Here is a 20,241-nt window from a genome sequence, read left to right as displayed (position 1 = left end):
AATGATAAAGGGTAAGGTTAATCATAATCATTATCAACATTCACCGTCCTTGTTTCTAATATATATAGCATGGGTATCCAATGTAGTATTAATTTGCATAGTATGTAATACTGTGAGAAAAATGACACGTACTACAACAACAAGAACACAAGAAGTACTATGTTTTATTCCACTACTTGGGTTGGCTGTATAAATTATAAAATGTCACTAGGCCGGTTTTGTGACAAGTTTTTCGTTAGCCTCCTGTACTCTATATCTATTCTTACAATTTCTTTCCAAGTGTTCCTACGTTTTCCTCTACCCCTTTTGAACTAAGTTTGCGGCTTATAATCACATCTTTTAACTGGAACATTTGTAGGTACAATCACCTGCAAACTATGTAATAAGTTTAAGTATTCTCTATTTGTGAGGTTTCAGAACCTAAAGTGTTGATTATGGATACATATAATTACTGACAAACCGTATATATCAAGTAAATTGAGATGCTTGTAAGTATTTTGTGTTTATGAGATTTCAAACCCTATATGTTGAATTATAGATACATATAATCACATGCAAACCACATATGTCAAAGTAATTTAAGATGCTAGTAAGTATTCGAACCTAATACATCTTAACTTGTCACAAATAATCCCGCAGTGGGCCATAAGCGTAGCTAGGTTGCATGCAACTAAAGAAACTAATAAACTAAAGTGGGACAAAAGGTGACAGGGAAAATACATGCATGCATGTAATTATGTAAAATAATAGGTTGGCCAAAGCCAAAGTAATGGAGTTTGGTCTACGACTCTACAAAAATTGGACCCCTGTCTGTTATACAACCGCTTGCTTGCTGGGGTTGTGGCTCGAGAATGAGAGGCCTAATTATGTTATTTTATAATTGCCTTTTTGATATGTGCTGCATGCCATTGTGATTGTGATTGTGATTGTGATTGTGCTTCTGCCCCCACTCACAGACTCACAGTGAAACCCAGCCGCGCTATAATGGACCGAAAATTACGGGATTAAGTGGGTCCTACAGCCCACGCTGTTGCCCTCTCAGTCACAATCTCCGTTCTAAGTTATTTTCTGTGCATTCCAAATATGAATGACTTACGCAGAACAAGTTCATCGTTATTTTGGACCTGAATTTTTTTCGGATTTAAAGGAATTGAGTTCAAGGATCAAATGATTCAAATCATTGAAATTTGATCCAACTGCTATAATTATTATAACTTTTAGAGAGCTCCTTGTTTATAGCTGTTTGTTCAAATTTTAATAGTTCGGATCATTTGATGAGTAAGCTCAGTTCCTTTGGATCAGGAGGGGGATCCGGTTCCCTCTATTTTAACAATTTTCAATTTGTGATACAAGATTATATGTTTTTTTTTGTTGCAAATGGCGTGGTCTCCAATATAATGTAATAGAAAATAAAATGCCTAGAAGTGAAACATATCAGCTTTGTTGTCTAATCATATTATAATACGTAAGATTGGTAAGAATATGTGACATTATCCAATAATACAGTTTAGAAGTGAGACATACCAACTTTGTAGTCTATTCATATTATAATAGATGAATTGTTAACAATGCGACAATCCAAGGTACATGTAAAAATTTTTACTCTCAAACTCTCATCAGTGTCTACTTTAGTTGGCTCTGCCTCGTTTTAGTTAAGGTAATTTTCATTTTAGTACTCTTAAATTTTTCAAATTTCGCACTTTACAACATTTGTTTTTTGTTTCACTCTCATGCCTAAAAAATAATTTTTCTCCCATTTTCATACTTCTATTAGTTCTGTCAAGTACGACGTGAACTGGCCCCTCAAATTTGCCACCTAGACTGGCAAATTAAATTATTTGAAAATTAGAAAACATTCTCCCTCTCCCTTCTCTTTTTCCCTTTCTCTCTTCGAATCCCAGGATTGACTTGGGGTATCGCCCCACTGCCGTTTAATCATGTTCTTGGTCTTCATCATTTCTCTAAGAATTCTTCTTATCTCTATTTAAAATTAAGAAATTTAAGAAAAATCACCAAACAAAATTGCAAATTTTGATTTTGATTATTATTTTTTGTTGAGTTTGTGCCATGTGCAATCGAAAAGAAACAGAAGTGGGAATATAGGGTAGTGGTTCGATAACAAGATCTCAGAGATACATGTTGACATCGATGCGGTATCGATCCGTAGAAGGCGACCCATTCGAGAACTAGATCTGAGATCTCGAACTTCGACTCACAACGAGCTGGTTCTGGATCCTATAATGGTTCTTAGAGGAGGATGACGATCGCAAACTCTCCGTCAGCAAAGACGACCCGAGTGACGAGACCCGGTCGCCCGTTTGGATCAGCTTGCTTCTGGCCTTGGCTGGCACTAGAATCTTGAAACAGGCTTTCCAGAATAGGGTTTTCCGGGTCATGTCGTTTCTCAGACTTGGGTCTTCTACCCTGGGGGAAGAGCCGTCATGAATTCGGAGAAGGAATCCTCGACGATCTGAATGGGGATAAGGGTTTCGGTGGCACATATGAAGTTGGATAGGGTTGACAATCGAAGGGAGATTGTCTTTTTCATTAATTTTAGATAATAGTCGGGAGATTAAAATTTTAAATTAAATTTACAAATTAAATGATGTGTCACTTATAAGAAATGACATAAGAAATAAATATGTTAATTAATGTTTAAATAATAATTTTATCATCAATAATTACATCATTTTGTTTGAAAAATTGGATCTCTTTAACATTATCTTTAATTTTAATTGTGTTCAGGCCACAACAAAATTCCTTAATTTATTATTTAATTAATTTCTTAATTCATGTGCCAATTTTTGTGGGCCAGAGCAATGATACAGAGTCACTTAATTTAACTTTTGATAATAAAAAACTAACAGATATATGAAAATGAAAGTAAAATTAAACTTAAGTTTGAAATTGACAAGAAATATAGTGAAGTAAAGCGGGGATTTTGAAAAACTTAAGGGATTGGGCACACTCATATGCAATGGAATATGTAGCTAGTGGGGCTTGGATTGTATTTGCATAATTTTGTATCCCTCTCATGCCCCATGAAATCTTTTGTTTGGTCCCCTAAAAGAATGTCCTCGAATCACAGCCGCTGATCACGCCTCAACTTCAGAATGACTCAAAGTTGCTCATCCATTGAGTCCACATCTAAAGACCTCTCAAGTCTGAAGCCAACCTCCATAAGTAGTCCACCACCCCTCCTTTAACTCCTCACCCTATCAGTACCTCACTGATTCTCTCTCTCTCTCTCTCTCTCTCTCTCTCTCTTTTCTGTTTGTTTCTAGGGAAAATTTAGAAGAAAAAGAATATGGGTGTGGTGAGTGTTTCTACTTGCATTGCTTCTCTAATTATCTCACTAATGTGGGTGGCTGAAGCAAGAATCCCAGGAGTTTACACTGGTGGTGCATGGCAAGGCGCTCATGCCACCTTCTACGGTGGCTCCGACGCCTCCGGAACCATGGGTACGTCACCAAAACCCTGCATTTCCCCTTCAAACTCTTCACCATTTGCCTCAACTTTTCATTTTTCTGAATGTACACAATAATGCCACATTCCTTTTAAAGCAGAGAAACTTACATGCACCAGGAATGTCATTGTGTCAATATCCTAATCATGCGCTGCATGCATTATGATTTTTACACGTAAAGTTGTATGATTGAGTTGAGATACTGTAGCAAAATCCAACAAAACCCATCAAAGATCTAAAACCAAGAACTTAATCAAGCTTAATTATCAATTAATTAACTAAAACACTTGAATTTTTCAGGTGGGGCTTGTGGATACGGAAATTTATACAGCCAAGGGTACGGAGTTAACACGGCGGCACTGAGTACAGCGCTGTTCAACAATGGCCTCAGCTGCGGAGCCTGCTTTGAGCTCAAGTGTGCAGACGACCCCAGCTGGTGCCACGCCGGAAGTCCATCTATTTTCATCACTGCCACTAACTTTTGCCCTCCCAATTTTGCCCAACCAAGCGACAATGGCGGATGGTGCAACCCTCCTAGGCCCCACTTCGACCTCGCCATGCCCATGTTCCTCAAGATTGCCGAGTACAGAGCTGGGATCGTCCCTATTTCCTACCGCAGGTTAGTAAAGCCCACATCTCTGTTTTTGTTCTCTGTTTTCCTTGCTCTATTTTTAGGTTTGGTTATTTAATTTAACAATTTGAAAGGAATAATCTTGGATTTGGAAGTATTGGAACATTTTTTTAACAAAATGAGTTACTATTTTTTTAGGTCTACGTAAAATGAGATTCGATCGTGAGTTCAGAAAACTAATTGACTTAACTCACGTCGATTACCTGTTACTCTTGAAAAACAATAGTTGTAACTTTTTAGCGAAATGAAATGTGGTTTCCAAAATTTCTACTTGGACCACTTTTCTCTCCAATATAATTGTACTGGAATTGGTTGTGCGAGTGTTTCTTTTTTCCTTTATTTTATTTTATTTTATTCTGATTTAATTTCTTTCATATGAAAATAAATTAGACTACTTTTCTTTAAAGCTTTTTGTGACCTTTCTCAATCTTGCGGGTCACACCTGTGGTACAAGTGAGTTGGATTCTGGTCTGAGTTTTAATTACTTTCGCAGAATGTATATGGTTTCTATCGACCAAAATTATGTGGTATTTCAGAGTATACAATATTTCGGACTTCTTAAATATCAAAAGTTCAAAAATTTGAAGTATGTAGCATCATAGAAAAGCCAAACAATCTATTTACTGACCGTGTGGAAAGAGCTCACTTGAAATTGACTAATTGCCCCAAATTCTTGATATTTCTTATGGTAATTAATGGGTTAGTTAATTTCGGTTCTTTCAAAAGTTTGGATTTTGCCCAATTGGTCCCAAACGCTGAAAGCAAAATAAGAAGGGGGAGTAGGGAATATTTAACTCCCCAAAAACCTTAGTTTTAACATATGCCATTATGTCATCCTTTGGCCTCAGTTTTGGCCTTTTGTTATCCACTAGATGAGCATTCGCGTTCTACATAAGGATAAAACCAGGTGTCCAAATTTAGTGAAGTGTAAACTGTGATGCAAATGTCGGTTAGGTCCGTAAGTCAGTGTTGTGTGTCTGACTCCTTATTCAAGTTTGGGTCAAGTTTGATCCTCCATTCTTGGACTCATAGCTTAGGATACTTATAAAATTAACAAAAGAGAGGCGGCATGCTAAGGAAACTCTCTCAAAATGCGACTCTAGAGTTAATTCTTGTGTCAACATAAACAATCTGCCATCTTACAGTTTAATATTAATTTTCGTGCTAATATTATAGAATATTATGAAAAAAAAAAATGAGATAACAAGGAGTCAACGAAAAATTTCCCTTTTAAAAGAGTCTCTTCAGCATTTCTCGAGAATAGAGTTAGCTAAATTTGACTTATAGTTCGCTAAACTTGCATTCAGCTACCAAACTTGGCTTTTTTCCTTGGATTATGCTCTTTGGTCTATGGCAAGATCTGCACTGTACGTACGTTTTGACCAGTAAATCATACGATCACACAGTACGAAGCGCATGTAGTTCACAGTTCCCTACGTACAAAATCAAAGACCATTCCAAAGCACAGTCCCCAAAATTCCGAGACTCGTCGATCAATGTGAAAAGACCAATTTAGTGTTCAATTTTGATTGGCTCATTTAATCATGCCCGCCGTAAAACACGGTCCGCGATCCACGTTAGCACAAACCAAGTCAAAATTCCGAACCTGCCCTCACGTTTTTTGACTTTTTTCCGCAGGGTGCCATGCCGGAAGCGCGGAGGGATCAGGTTCACAATCAACGGCTTCCGTTACTTCAACCTGGTTCTGATCAGCAACGTGGCGGGCGCAGGGGATATCGTGCGGGTGAGCGTGAAAGGCGCCAGGACCGACTGGATGAGCATGAGCCGCAACTGGGGTCAAAACTGGCAGTCGAACTCCGTTCTGGTTGGTCAGTCACTTTCCTTCAGGGTCACCGGCAGTGACCGGCGCACTTCCACCTCGTGGAACATCGTCCCCGCACACTGGCAGTTCGGTCAAACATTCACCGGAAAGAACTTCAGAGTCTGACGAACGACCATCCAAAAGTCAACATATTTATGATTTTCCCGCCATATTTATGTATTTCCAATTGTACCCTTTCTTGGCGCCATTTTAGTTGCTTTTACAAGATGCTGTTTTTGATGGGCCGTTGGAGAACGTGTAAGTGTTTCAGGTGCAAGTTTGACTTATTGATTGGTGGAATTTGCTGTCACCTATGTGAGTGGGTATGATGAGTAGTGGGTGGGTATAACAATGTAACAAGTGTAAGGGTAATTTGGAAATTAAATTAAAAAGCCCTATGTGGGCAAATTGTAGGAGAGGTTGAGGCGGCCGCAGAGAATTGTAGCCCGCACCGTATTAATACTTTGCTAAAAGTAAAGTTGTAGTGTATATTCATATGATCATATATATATATATATATATATGCATGAGAAGTGTATTTGTATTGACTTATTTTGTTAATTTTCTTTTTCAGTTGGAATTTTGCCTAATTCAACAAGCTTTACGTGATTGCGTTGATGATGGATAACCAAAAGCACTTGTAAGTTTTCGGGGTTAGCTCCAACGTCGAGGCGACTGAAAAAATGGATCAGAATTAGGATAGGCTAATGATTCATTTTCTTTAGTGTAATTGAAAAGGAAGAATTTAGAGAGTTTTAACGAAAAACCATATTTTTACACTTTATTTTGTTCTTATCATTAAAACTCAAAGTTTTCAAACTTTTTTTTATTAATTTTCCTAAGAACTTAAACAGGAAGTTTTCGGTCCATTTTGAAGAGTTCGCATAAATATTTAAAAGTGCAGAGAGCTAAAGGGAGAGCGCGGCTGAATTACAAAACATAGAGTGAAGGAAAAGCTTCAATCAGTGAACCCATAAGTCCAAATGGGTCAAATCAAAACCAAACCTGCACGTGGGTGGGGTTGGGGTTGTTGTGGGTATCTGGGCTTTGTTGCTTGGTGAATTTATTATCCATCTTCTTCTGTCCTTTAGAGGACAAACATCTTTGAATTCCAACTACCATAAAAGTAAAAGCACAATGCAGTAAGCTTTGGATACCTTAGAGCAACTCCACCCCTATCCACTTTGCGCCAGCACCCAGCGCATTTATCCACTTAATTGAACAGTAATAGACCCAATGAACAGTAATAGGCCAAAGCGTCTCCACCCCTAAAAAAATGTGCTGGCACCCAGTCTAAAAAATGCGCTGGCACAAACGATCTCCACCCCTACAAAATGCGCTGGCACCCAGTCCATTTAAAATATTAAATAATTTTTTTATAAAATAAAAAAAAATAGTTTTAATTTCGGATAGGATTTTTAACCAATCTCGTCACGCCACGTGTCATTATCCGAACGTACTATTTTTTGAATAGATTTCCGCTAAGATTTTCAACCAATCCCGACAATCCACGTGTCACTTCCTGTTTACAATAATTTAGGCAAGATGTCGATAAGATTTTTAACCAATCTCGTCACGGCACGTGTCATTATCTGAACGTACTATTTTTTTAATAGATTTCCGCTAAGATCTTCAATGAGCTTCCACGAAGTCATTTTTTTCTCTCAAAGTGTACAAAATATTCAAATGTAGAAAGTGTAAAAAATATTGAAATGTGGTGTAAGGTGGAAGATGAGGGTTAGGTATTTATAGAAAAAAAAATTATTTTTTTAAAATTTTTCTGTATTTTTTAAATTTTTTTTGACATTTTCTAATTAATTTTTAATAAATTTTAATGTTGTAATTAATCTGGACCGTTGGATTTGAAAAATAATCAAATCCAACAGCCAACACGCTGCCACGTGGCCAACGGTCAAATTTCTGACCGTTGGGCCTTTTTTTTTTTTAAATTTTTGATCAAATAAACGTGGACCGTTGATCTGTGATCGGACGGTCCAATTTAAAACTTAAATTTAAATTTTTTTTACCGTTGGAAATCCAACGGCTCTGAGGAGGGCCACGTAGCCCTTTGACAGACACAGCCACTTGCCCTGCACCGCGGGCCCCACTGCCTGCAGTAGCTGTCGGCTACTCGCCATCTCCCCCGCGTGTTGTGCACGCGCCAACAAACAGACCGGCCTCTGGGTCTGTCCATTTTGGGCTGGGCTGCTGCCTGGCGTGGGCTGGGTGCCGGGCTGTTTCACGGGCTGGAGGGTGTGGACTGGGTGCTGGGCTGGTAATTTGACTGGGTGCTGGGCAATTTTCTGTGGGGTGGATCTGCTCTTATGCAAAAAGCCAATTACTTCCTTGGTTGAGCTTCCACCTCAAGGTTTGGCCTTTTGTTTAGCGGTCTGTTCGATAACTATTTCGTTTTAGTTTTTCGTTTCCATTATTTGTGGTAGAGGAAGACGGGAAGTATATGGGAGAAATGAGGACTGGGGAGAAGAATATGTGGAATCCAAAATCTTGAAAGTGAAAACAACTGCTCAGCTTTTAGTTTTCGTTTGAGTATCATTCCGTCCACATTTCTTCCATCATCCTTTCTTTATCCTTTTTTCGCGTACTTTTCCTCTATTTATAACACAAAATGAAAGCTTAAAACGAAAACCGAAATGATTACCAAATGGGTATAAGGTTTGAAATTTAGAATCTTTTAGGCAATTAGTTACGAAAGTGAGAACAAAATAATTTTTGTATAAGAACAGTAACGACATTATTCAGGTTAAATCTCACTTCAGAATTCGATATCTATATAGAAGCTTACACAGCCTCACTGCAGTTCTACAAGAGTTATGAATTCTAACCGTGATATCTCCACTGCGACTGCCAATGGCCATTTGTTCCACTTGTTCCAGCACCATGTCTCCTCGCCGCGGCAACAGCTTCAACGTGCCTTTGTCCGGCACGATGATTGTTGAAATCCATCTCGCTCAGACACACCACATTACATAACGCGCAAGTCCTTAAAGCGTCGGGTGCTGCCCCACTTTCAAGAACCTTCCTTTTCTTAGTTTCTAAATCCTCTGGAGGTTGATCAGCTGCTCTCTTCTTACTGTTTTCTCCAGGAATCTTTTTGCCTTTCAACTTATCCAAATTCATCTTGTGCTTTTTCCCCTGTTTATGCTTATTGAGTACATCCTTGGTGTCGCAATAAATATTGCATACCTCACAATGAAGTTTCGGAGCACCATTTCCAGAAGGCCGAGGAATAGCATTTCCAGCCGGCTGAGCACTAGCATTACTCCACGAGGCAGCATTCGGATTTGCAGAAGCATAGTGATCTGTCCCATTTGATGGAATTGAGAAACCCTGAAAGAAGGTGATTAACTTTGACACGAACAACAATACATTGAATACAACACCAACATGAAATGCATCCACTGATTGACGTAAACTCAATCCGTATTAAATATTCTTCCATCGGTTGCTAACAGCCACATCTTCAGCCTCTTCTTCCATGCAGGGATAAAAGTGTATATGGAAAGATACCCTCAAAGGTTGCGGTTTTGAAATACGTAATTGTTGTCTACCATTTGAGATTAATTTTGAAATTAACTAGTATACAACACAGATATGCAAGCATGCGGTGATCAATGTAATCTGAGTTGGTGTTTTCAGAAGTGCAGTTGGACACAAAGCATATGCCTTGAACCATAAAAATCAACCCCATACCAAATAGCTTTTCAGCAGAACAAAATACCAGCACATCAAAATAATAGCAATGCAAACACCATAGACCTGCTAAATAGACTAGAAAAGAAAAGCTCCAAATAATCGCAACAAAACAGACCAAATAACACTAGTAGAATGAAGAAGAAATGTGAAAAGAGAAACGTAAAAACAATAAAGCTTCCTCTAAGCTAGTGGGGTGATACTGAAACCTCCTCTAAGCTAGTGTGTTGTCACCAAAATACTCCAAGGCACTGTTTTCCTTGAGAAATATCATGGTTTGCAGCGAAGAGCTTTCCAAATTCCCATACATGAAAAGACTTAAAAGGAATTTTTCTTCCAATGTTTTCAGACGATCTATCAGGGGAAGAAAGGGGTTTTCCTCCGACTTCTTTTGGTTATATTTACATTTGGAAGTTGCATACCTCATGCTGTTGTTTAGACCTGGAACATGGCAAAAATATAACAGTAAAGTAATTGCATGAGTGATTTACACCCTTTCTCAAAAAATAGGAGATGAGGTGTACACGACAACCAAAAGAACTTACACCTTTGGGGCATTTTGGTGACTAAATGAATGACTTAGTTATTTTCCAACTGGACTATCCATGAAATTATTCTCAAAACTCATTTGTCCCCTAAACAACTACAAGTCATGTTTTAAATTACCCCTTCCCGTTCTGTCAAAATTTTCATCTTTTTTGTTAGCCAAGCTGATGAGGAGTCAAATGGCAAAATTTTGATGTGCATTTTGGTCCTTCAACACCTGTCTCACCTATCTTCTCTTCTCCGTTTCTCCCGTCTCTCTATTCTTTCACATGTTTTTGCCATATTCCCTTCTCTGTCTTCCAGGGATGGAGACTATTTTTTTCCCTTCCGAAACGAAAAAACGTATGTGCATACATAAAAATGTGTTTACTAAACTAGGACTTGTTAATTAAGGCTACTTATCAATGTAATACATGATACAAACCTTAAATGTCCAAGGCCCACAAGGAAGACAGCTAGACAACACGATCGACGGAAGACTACTCGATGATACAGTTGAGAAAATAAAGGACTAGTATAGAACCTAACAGCTAATGGATAGACAGACCATTCACAATCCTTGATGTCGATCTATCAGTACTACACAAGGGGAGAAAAGAACACTAGAACGGAGCGGTAGTGGAGTAGGCTGTGTTAAATAGCTAAAATATACACCTATAAATGATTTTTATTTTTTATTCCTGATATGACCTGGGCTGCACATTGTTCCATTCCTGCCCTCTTATGTGTCTGATTTTCTAAATAAATAGGTACATAGTTATTCTCTTACTTTTTTGGGGTTTCAACCATTTTAAGCAGCCACATTAACTTTTTCTGCTCCTCCAATTATTTTCCAACAAAGTGGAGAAGGAGAATTTGTCACCGTATAAGATAAACTTTGAAGCTTGCTAAACAGATATGGGTCTTCAAACATGAAATTGAATATTTGAAAAACTGATGCTGACAAAAGTGTTATATTCACATGCTTTAGGTAAGTACATTCAACACCATGAAATACTACAAAGAAGCACAATAAGGAAATAAAATAAAAGAAGATAACAAAATGTCCATAAATTTTATCCACGTAAGTGCCGCGTCAACTTGGTTAACGGAAGACACAACAGACTTGATGGAATGGGGTTTTTGAAAACGAGGGCATAGTGTTTTTTTTTGGGGGGGGGGGTGTTTGGGGTGGAGAGAGGGATTGGACACCTATTATATATCAATGGATAGAATTGTAACAAAGCCTAATATGGTATTAGATCCTTGATATTCAGTTATGCCTTGTAAACGGAATACGTTCAGATAAAATTTGCATTGAAAGGGTGTGTGATCCATAAATTTCTGCAAAAAAATCTCAGAACAATAATCATTTATTTCTTGTGTGTTTGGAAAGTCCTTAAAATTCAGTTCAAACATGGCTTTCAATTGGAAGGACTACGCAGAACCAAGCGGAAGAGGAGTATCCGAAAGATCCCTTTTGTTTTCGTTGAACATCACATAAGTACTGGAACAACTAGAAGCCTAGAACAAATATGAGGATTGAAGAGCCCCAACGGCAATGCACTAACTTGAAATTCAGATCACATCAAACCAACACGAAAATGCACCATATGCAAAACCAAAGTTAACTTGATTTATGTTGAGAGAACAATAATTAGATACCATTTGTTGCAGGTGAACCTGCCGCTGCTCGTTTTCTCTGCTAAGATCTTTCTTAAGATCTTTCCACTGAGCTTCAAATTTCAACAGGGCCCTGCCCTGCTCTAAGAAGGACTTCTCAAGGTGGTACCTCAATTCCTGAAAGTTTTGATGCAATTTTGCTATTTAACAGCATAAAAAATGAACAAAAATAAATCTAGTAAGCTACTACAGGCCAATCAAATTGTAACAAAAAGAAGTGAAATTTAAAACATGCAGCCATTATCAAAGGCAAATGGAATCATGGGTATTTAATTAAAAAAACTCAAAACTCACCGATTGCATTATCCAATTCCTCTGAGCAGTTGGCCATTTCAGAGCTCCAGCACAAAAACCCACCTGGGTTTTGTGCCTTTATGGCAGATTAAGCTTGTGGGGGGGGATCTCTGAAACTGCAATTTTCGGGGAATTAGAAGATCCCACATGCAAAAAAAAGTGCTTTGGACAATTGGGTAGAAAGCAAAAGCAGATTGAAGGAAGAGGAAGCAAATTTACAGTCAACTATGGTGACTGTAATGGAAATTGAGGACTGTAAGGTGAAGGGGGCTTCGATTCCTCCGCCCACCAATTAGCTCTGTTGCATGAATTCATGAGGAGAGCTGGGCTTTTATATTATTTATTGTTTTATTTTATTTTATTTCCATTTTTGGGGTGAGAAGAGAGCTGGGTTTTGTGAGAGGAAAATCATAGAGCAGTTCGTAAGACCAAAGTGGACTGTGATGAACAGAAGACTAGGAATTCTTGGGAGGATTTCTTAACGAGAGGAGGAAGAAGGCCGCTTCTCGGCTCAGGCCCACCAGCAAGTCCATTGGTGGGCCGATCCAACTTTCTATTTCACTGTAATAAATATAGAGTAATACTATTCAAATACTTCTTTTTACTTGTTACATATTTTTATTAATTTTGATCCATTGATTTTTTTTTCCGTTCATTTGAACCGACAGTTGAAAATTAAAAAAAACGTGTAAGAGGTAAAAATGAATGTGTTAATATCACCACCCTAAATATAATTTGAATAGAGTTTTAACGTATAGACCCTAACACGTGATATCGAAGTATAGACCCTAAACCCCTTGCCACGGCAGTCTACCTTTCCGATTGCCAAGAAGATTGACAAAGGCATCACAGATGCTCTGCGGGCGATCCATAGGGGATTCAGAAGGATATGTGATTCAGATTATAAATATTGAGCTGAAACAGATCTCAATCTTCTCAACTCTCGCACTGTATTGATCGGGAGTTTCTTCAATGCCTCTTTGCAAGAGCAGTGAATCTGCAACCTCCATTACTCGGTTGGGGAACGCTAACTTCACAAAAGTATGAAGGTTCAAGTTGCCAGGAAACCTGTCGTTAGTCGGCCTCTTCCCTGTGAACATCTCTAACAAAGAATGCCAAAGCTGCAGACGTCTCCATTGGTGGACACCTCACCTCCCATACCATACTCTACAACTCATACGAAACAAAATAGTCACCGCCATTGTAAATAAAATCTAGGATGAGGATATATACCTAGAGCAGCATAACCAACCGTTTCTCGTATTCCCATGGAGCTTTTCTGATTTGTAGAAACAGTGGTTCGTAGTGAGAGAAATTTTACTAGTCTGAAGACAGAAACATTTCCAGCCAACTTGTTGTCCAAAAGAACATTGCTCGGTTTGAGATCACAATGAAGTATTGGTGTTTCACAATGGTTATGGAGATAATCTAGTGCCCATGCAACATCAATAAGATGTCTAACCTCTGAAGAAGAATTAAACTCTTGGTTGGGGGATTTATTACTTCTTCATCTGCAATAGTTGGATGGAGCCACTCCTGTAAGCTCCCATTCTCAATGAACTCATAAACTAGAGCCTTGAAACCATTACCACGAAAATCAACACTCGAACAAGCAGTTATAATCTTGACGAGATGTCAATGCTTGACATTTCTCAAAGCCTCACACTCGGCTATGAAACTCTTTGATGCTCCATGGTGTAACAAGTCAAACACCTTAACAGCAACATATTGAGCTCTATCATCATCATTGTCAAGAATTCCTTGGCGAGGTAGGGAAAAAAAGGAGTTTCGGGGAGAACGGGGATAGATAACCTAGGATTCGCTTAACTAGGGTCAACGAAACTTGCTTGACATTGCTAATCGTGGATTCACTCAACACAACCAAGTCAATGCTTGTTTTTGAAGGAGAAAATCATTCTCTTCTTAGATTAATTTTTAATTCACTAATCAACTACTTTAAAAATACATATGGAACCCTTTGAATAGAGGGATTATAAAGCATTGGTAGGATAAATATCATAGCTAGTACTAGGATAGTTACTATGGAACTCAATTAAAATACTGTAGACACTTCCATTTGTGAGGTTTTTCTAAACTCCGTGTAGTCACACCCTTTGATCAAGAGGCACCACTTCAGAAAAGACGTCCACTCATTTGAATCCATTCTCAAACTTATAGAACACGTTTCAGGAGTGATTTTGATACTATATGCGAAGTATCAAACCTTTGAACCGAACAGACACAACTCTGCCTCCGAAGAGGTGTGAAAGTTTGAATTCTGGATATCAGGAAGACCGGTAGCCCGATAGAGCCTACCTGTCGTAGGTTTGCAGAGAGCAATAATCTTTGCTTCTGACCCCATCGACTGGTAGCCCAGTACTGTCTTCCTTTCCAAAACTTCACTTTTATTTTTGAAAATATCTAACAGCTCGAACGTAACCTGTTTACAATGCATAAAAGCCAAATAGCCCTATTCGTGTATCATAAGAAATTACTCCCCAACATGGACAACTAGCCATAAATTATCTGCATTAAGTTTAGGTCTCATACATTGAAGCATATAGTTTCTATCTCAATATGGTCTTTAACAATAGCATTATAACAGATAGTTTACGTGACTTCTCTGTTTAATTAGAACCAAGTTGCCTCGTACAACTTACCTAGTCGGAGACCTTAACTGATTGTTTTGGATCTGAGAGCTTCGACGTGTTCTTATATTTGGTTTCCAAAGGTTCATCAAATACGAGACTCCTTCTGCTACTGTTGCCTTCCTTTTTTCCTTGAAGTTCCAAAGCTCTGGCACGGGAAACCTGCCGTTGGGATTGTACTCATTCAACTCTGCCAAGGCAGTTTTCACAGCTTGAAAAACTTGCTCACCAAACTCCTCCTTTAAGCCCTTCAACTTTTCATCTTGTTCATCAATGAATTCCTGTCCACCAACATCCAGTATAAAATCAGTTAGCAAGGCAGATGGAAAGTACGTGGTGCCTTAAACAAATTACAGATTTGAAGTACAAGAAGAATGGGCCAGAAAATTGGACAAAACATAAATGACTTGTGGAAGTAGTAAGCACTGAATACCGTTGGCTTTTGTTGCTCATTCATTATAATCCTGAATGGTTGCCAATTTGGATCTCTCAGATGCTGCTCCCATAGAGAACATAGCTTCTTGGCCTTATCATCTAGACCGGCACCTCTTTTTGTAGGACAGGGCCTTTTGAGCACACTACGGAATGGTTTATTGTCAAGCTCTCCCATTCTCTTCACACCGATACAAGTTTGGCTCGTTGAGTCACTTAGTCCCTGCAAGGGTTAAAAATTAGACATTACAAGGAACCAATAAGAACATTATCACACGAAAAAGAAACCAGCTTCCTTCAGCAAGTTCACACCTACTTTATACTCTACAAAACGTTACCCAAAAAGTCTGTAGACATGAACTTATGAAGACAAAAGGGTTTGCCATATATACCTCAATTCCATCCAAAGAGGGATATTAATAGACAGAAATCAAAAGGAAATTAAACTGCAGGTGAACATTCAAACCCAAGAATAGCAAATATACATACAATGATGAGCGCTTTGCGAGCCTCCTGCAGCTCAACATTCTTTTCATGCTCGTTGACAATAAGTACTCCGTTAAGGGTTTTGTTATTGCCCAATTCCTCTTCCAGTTCCTTAAACTTCCCTTCAATTTCATGGATCTTAACTTCCAGCTCATCCACATGTTTGAGGTTGGTGTCACGCTGCTTTTCCAATATGCTGATTTTGTCGTGAAGTTTAACCTCTTGATCCCGCCATTGCTAATCAACCATAGAACAACATTTCAACGGATCACACTCATATGATCTTCATTAATCTGAATCTCTACCAAAATATAGTCAATGGGAAAGCCAACCTTTCGTTCTTCCTTCAGCCATTCCACTGTTTCATCAGCATTATGTTGCAGCTCATTCTGAAACAAAAAGGAATATATACAAGTGGAAGTTCATGGCAGCGTCAAACTCTATACATAAAACCAAGGTTAATGGATTTTAAGTTGAGAGAATACCGATTCTTGCAGTTCTACCTCTTTCTGATAAAGATCTTTCTCGAGCACTTTGTTTTCTGCTTCCCTTTGCTGAAGATCGTTCCTAAGCTCTTTCTTTTGAGCTTCACTCTCCTGAAGATTTTTCCTAAGCTCTATCTTCTCAGCTTCAATCTTCTGAAGATTTTCATTTAACCCGTTAATTTGGGCTTCACTCTGCTCAAGTTGTTTCTTGACCTCCTTGTTTTTAGCTTCACGCTGAAAAAGTTGTTTCTGAAGCTCATTCTTTTGAGCTTCACTGAGCTCAAGTTCTTTCTTAAGTTCTCTCGTTCGAGCCTCACTGAACTCGAGTTCTTTCTTTAGCCCTCTATCCCCATGATAGTTTTTAAGCTCTTTGTTTTGAGCTTCACTCCCTCCAAGATCTTCCTTATTCTTTTGAGCTTCAGTCTGCTCAAGTACTTTCCTAAGTTCTTGGCACCGAGCTTCACTCCGCTCAAGCTCCTTGGTAAGATCCTTCTTCCGAGCTTCAGATTTTATCAAGGCTGTGTACTGGTCCAAGACTACTTTTTCAAGGTGGTCGCGTAGTTTAATTACATTTAGATGCAGTTTTCCTACTCAACAACGTAAAATGAAAAATTAAGTAAGCAATTACAGAAATGAAAGAGAAGAAGAAAGGTTCAGTCGTATACTCAGTCTACAAGAAAAACACCCAAAAAAATGAAGCAAATGCCATTTCAGTTAGTAAACTTTCCACCCTTTCCAAGCCCTCGAAACCGACATCAACATATTAAAGTCGAATCAGAAAGTTTAACTTGAATGAAGAAAAAAAATTCAGACTGACCAATGTCTGGTTCTTCTGAAGACATTGTAAAACCTGGAATACAGAACAAAATACCGAAGATTCAGAAATCAATCTTGTCCCTGCAGAGCAACTACAAGGAAATAAGGTATAAAATATAAACATAAATGAATGAGTTTTTTCTGAAACAAGTAACGGAGTTCTCTGTTGTTAGTGTGTAGCTAAGCCAAATGGTGAAGGCAATACTACACCGAATTTCAACGGCAGGTTCCGAAAGACGAGAAATGCAAGCTAGTCTCAGAACACTAACATTATATTTCATCATCCTATTTCTCCGATTTTGCTTAGCAACCAAACACAATGCAAACCAGAAAAGGTCAGAAAAACAGGAAACTGGATGAATGGCAGAGTCATAAGTCCTGAAGTTTCAATGTTGACTATCGGTAACATTACTATTAATTGATTTTCCATTTTGTTCTTAATTTTTCTTAGCAACCAAACACAAGGGATGTTATTTTCTAAAATAAAAAGCAGCAGATACCCAAAATAAATCAACGTGTAAACCAAAACAAGTGGTCTTTTGTGTTTGGTTCCTATGAAAAATTCAGATTGACCAGAATTTTTGATGAATGGCAGTGTTCTGAGTCTTAAATTTTCAACTTTTCACTTTCAGAACACAACCACATGAACTGATTTCCCACTTCTTTCAAGACCTTTTCTCGGCAACCAAACACAACTCATGCTATTATTAAAATACAAAACAGAATAGACCCAAAATAATCAAGATGTAAGCCCGAAGAAGTGGTATTTTGTTGTTTGGTTGCTAAGAAAAAAGTTGGCTTGCTACGAAAATCAATGGATGATAGGGTTCCTGACTCTTAAAAGTTTCACTCTCACTTTCAGAACACTGCCATGAACTGATTTTCCCCTTCTTTCTGATATTTTCTTGACAACCAAACAAAATGTATATCATTTCAAAAACACACCATGCACAAAATCAACCAGAAAATTCTCACCTTGAAACAGAACGCCCAAGAAAAATTTCAACCTTTTGAAATATTTCAAAAAGAAGTGAAGTTTTGGAGTGAAATGGTTGAAGGGTTTTGAAAAACTCAGAGTTGCATAAGAAAAGAAAAACATCTAAAACCCAAAGAAGCTACTGATCCTTACCCAGAACAATAACAGAGACTCTCTCTCTCTCTCTCTCTCTCTCTCTCTCTCTCTCTCTCTCTCTCTCTCTGATACAGTGGACCGTTGAGACACGTGTAACGAAGAGAATGGGTAACAGACATATGCCTATTGGCAGAGTTCAGCCTTGACCATCAAGGACTCAAGATAGCAAATGGCAAATGGTACTTTGTTTAAAAGTGGATAGAACTCCTCAGTCCTCAGTCACAGGACATGGAAATATTGAGCATTAAGGTTATCTGAAAAAAATCTTGTCCATTAATGCAGCCTTGATGGAAATCCGAAGTTCAAGATGCAAAATAGCAGGAAGGAAGAAGTTAATGGACCAAAACCACATCTAAACCCCTTTATCTTCCTATTAGGCCTTATGAATCTTACTCAACCAATAGTTAAGAGGGAATAAAAAAGTTTTTATTTTTGTTTTACACGAGTAACTTCAAAGGTACAAGAAGAGAGCAACTTACATGGAACAGATTCACCACCACGTGGAGTCTCGATTCAATAATACATTGTCATGTGAAGAAAAACTTGCACGTAGAAATAAATTATTAAACAAGGAGCGTCACGTAATGATGAAATAGTTTCATGTAAGTCCTTCTCGTACAAAAAGAAGTTTTATTCATGATTTGAAAAAAAGAAAACAGGGTTAGGGGGACTAAAACCAGTTGACATGATATCACAAATAAGGACATGCATACTTACCAGTCCAATAATGGAAGCACATCATAAACAAATCATGAAGGAGTACAACTGACCTGTTTACATTTTTTTCAAAAAAAAAAAAAAAAAAAAAATTTAATACTAAAATAACATTTACATTTTGATCGAAAATAATTAGCATAGTCTTGGAATTGGTGAAGGCCAACATGGGAGCGAAAGGGGAAAAACGTACGTCCAAGGATGAAACTCAGCAGACTCAGCACCATCTGACCTGTTTCTAGCTCTGTTGAACGAAGTTCTTGTCCGAAAGTTACACGCTACAATATCTCCATCGAAATCTAGGTACAAAATATCCTCATCGTTTGGGTCAATGGCCACCGCCCTACTCCTTAGCCACCTGATTCTCTCTCGCCATTCAGCAATTCCTGGATTTTCCACAAGCATTTGGTTCAAGGAAACCATTTTTAGCAAGCACCATTTTTTCAATTTGCCTGCGATTCCATCGACGTGCTGATCATCTTCTGCTTCTTTCAACTCCCAAACACACAAAATGTCAGTGTCACTTTCGCTGTGCGGCTTCCCATCCAAACCAAAATGGCACATCCTTAAACGCCCTTGACACACACCTAGGTGTGGAAAACATTGAATTTCATAACTCAGGCTTTTGAAATTCAATGAAACGACATAATTCGTTATCATCAACAATTTCACCGCTATTGGCAGTAGTATCGACCGTGGTATTAAAGTTGTTGAACGGATCTACCCCAATAAGAACGCCACAATAATCCAACCAGTACACCATTCCACTGTGTGCAAAGCGTGGAGAAAGAGTGTAAGTAGTAAAGCTAAAACCTAGGGAGTGTGATATAACTGTCTCTCTCCATTCATTAGTCTCAGAAGAGTAGATTTCCACTGTGCACTCGGTAACATTAATTTCAGTTTGAGGCATTCGCACAACAATGCACCTGTAATCCGCATTAAGCTCGACTTTAGAACTTGCTTTGTCACCGTTGAGTTCTTCACAGTTACAGTAGGGATGGTCACCTGTGAATCCCGTTTGTACTGATCCTTATGAACTTTTCGGAAGACTATGCGATACGGTTCTTACCCCAAGAAGCCCCTGTATTTGAGGATTGTAATGTTTGATCATCAATAAATCACTTTCATTTTTTGACTCTTGAAAAATATTTGAAACGCAAGAAGGGATGCGGAAGCTATGGATTGCAATGCTTCTCGAGTTGAAACTTGGAAATCAAGGACAAGTTTCCTTCATCTACAATCACATGAATCAACAATGGCAATGGCAGCGGTTTTCAAAGTTCATGACAATTGTTTTGCCCGCGATTTGGTTCAAGATGTGATCAATTGAAGAAAATTGAATTAGAGACGGAAGAAGGAAATTGAAGATGTGATCAATCATCTGCATCAACTTATG

The 20,241-nt window shown here is 38.3% G+C and overlaps 3 protein-coding genes and 1 pseudogene across 4 annotated transcripts; 1 reads left to right on the top strand and 3 right to left on the bottom strand.

Annotated features, from left to right (window-relative positions):
* The first annotated feature begins 3,219 nt into the window (after window positions 1-3,219).
* LOC137742214 (expansin-A6) lies at window positions 3,220-6,471 on the top strand. The gene is made up of 3 exons (XM_068482009.1): window positions 3,220-3,461; window positions 3,767-4,085; window positions 5,736-6,471. Exons 1-3 carry the CDS (start codon window positions 3,308-3,310, stop codon window positions 6,043-6,045), a joined length of 783 nt encoding a protein of 260 aa, XP_068338110.1. The 5' UTR covers window positions 3,220-3,307; the 3' UTR covers window positions 6,046-6,471.
* A 1,954-nt stretch (window positions 6,472-8,425) lies between these two features.
* LOC137742617 (uncharacterized) lies at window positions 8,426-12,580 on the bottom strand. Of its 2 annotated transcripts, none has more exons than XM_068482528.1 (3): window positions 12,133-12,580; window positions 11,821-11,978; window positions 8,426-9,267 (listed from the first exon to the last, which is right to left on the bottom strand). In XM_068482528.1, the coding sequence occupies exons 1-3, from the start codon at window positions 12,167-12,169 to the stop codon at window positions 8,758-8,760; spliced, it is 705 nt and encodes a 234-aa protein (XP_068338629.1). In that variant the 5' UTR covers window positions 12,170-12,580; the 3' UTR covers window positions 8,426-8,757. The 2 variants fall into 2 exon arrangements, with proteins under 2 accessions (XP_068338629.1, XP_068338630.1); XM_068482529.1 differs by having other exon boundaries at window positions 8,597-9,267; window positions 11,821-11,955; window positions 12,133-12,578.
* A 448-nt stretch (window positions 12,581-13,028) lies between these two features.
* Window positions 13,029-14,494, bottom strand: LOC137743120 (probable LRR receptor-like serine/threonine-protein kinase At3g47570; annotated as a pseudogene).
* A 258-nt stretch (window positions 14,495-14,752) lies between these two features.
* On the bottom strand, window positions 14,753-19,409 carry LOC137743119 (factor of DNA methylation 1-like). The gene is made up of 7 exons (XM_068483025.1): window positions 19,013-19,409; window positions 17,001-17,033; window positions 16,184-16,770; window positions 16,031-16,087; window positions 15,702-15,935; window positions 15,214-15,435; window positions 14,753-15,061 (listed from the first exon to the last, which is right to left on the bottom strand). The coding sequence occupies exons 1-7, from the start codon at window positions 19,407-19,409 to the stop codon at window positions 14,789-14,791; spliced, it is 1,803 nt and encodes a 600-aa protein (XP_068339126.1). The 3' UTR covers window positions 14,753-14,788.
* Window positions 19,410-20,241: the final 832 nt, after the last annotated feature.

This window comes from Pyrus communis, chromosome 8 (genome assembly GCF_963583255.1).
Source record: "Pyrus communis chromosome 8, drPyrComm1.1, whole genome shotgun sequence".
Lineage (NCBI taxonomy): Eukaryota > Viridiplantae > Streptophyta > Magnoliopsida > Rosales > Rosaceae > Pyrus > Pyrus communis.
Note: the sequence above shows the minus strand (reverse complement) of the source record. Positions and strands in the feature narration are given on the sequence as shown.

What these genes read in the sequence shown, in the direction of transcription:
- LOC137742214 (XM_068482009.1), top strand. Translation starts at nt 3,308, where the DNA reads ATGGGTGTGGTGAGTGTTTCTACTTGCATTGCTTCTCTAATTATCTCA. An exon ending in CGACGCCTCCGGAACCATGG is followed by an intron (nt 3,462 to 3,766) that starts GTACGTCACCAA and finishes TGAATTTTTCAG; the next exon opens with GTGGGGCTTGTGGATACGGA. An exon ending in GTCCCTATTTCCTACCGCAG is followed by an intron (nt 4,086 to 5,735) that starts GTTAGTAAAGCC and finishes TTTTTTCCGCAG; the next exon opens with GGTGCCATGCCGGAAGCGCG.
- LOC137742617 (XM_068482528.1), bottom strand. Translation starts at nt 12,169, where the DNA reads ATGGCCAACTGCTCAGAGGAATTGGATAATGCAATCG. An exon ending in GGAATTGGATAATGCAATCG is followed by an intron (nt 11,979 to 12,132) that starts GTGAGTTTTGAG and finishes GCTGTTAAATAG; the next exon opens with CAAAATTGCATCAAAACTTT. An exon ending in AGGTTCACCTGCAACAAATG is followed by an intron (nt 9,268 to 11,820) that starts GTATCTAATTAT and finishes ACCTTCTTTCAG; the next exon opens with GGTTTCTCAATTCCATCAAA.
- LOC137743119 (XM_068483025.1), bottom strand. Translation starts at nt 19,409, where the DNA reads ATGTGCCATTTTGGTTTGGATGGGAAGCCGCACAGCGAAAGTGACACT. An exon ending in TTTTCCCCTTTCGCTCCCAT is followed by an intron (nt 17,034 to 19,012) that starts GTTGGCCTTCAC and finishes TCTGTATTCCAG; the next exon opens with GTTTTACAATGTCTTCAGAA. An exon ending in AGGTAGAACTGCAAGAATCG is followed by an intron (nt 16,088 to 16,183) that starts GTATTCTCTCAA and finishes TTTTTGTTTCAG; the next exon opens with AATGAGCTGCAACATAATGC.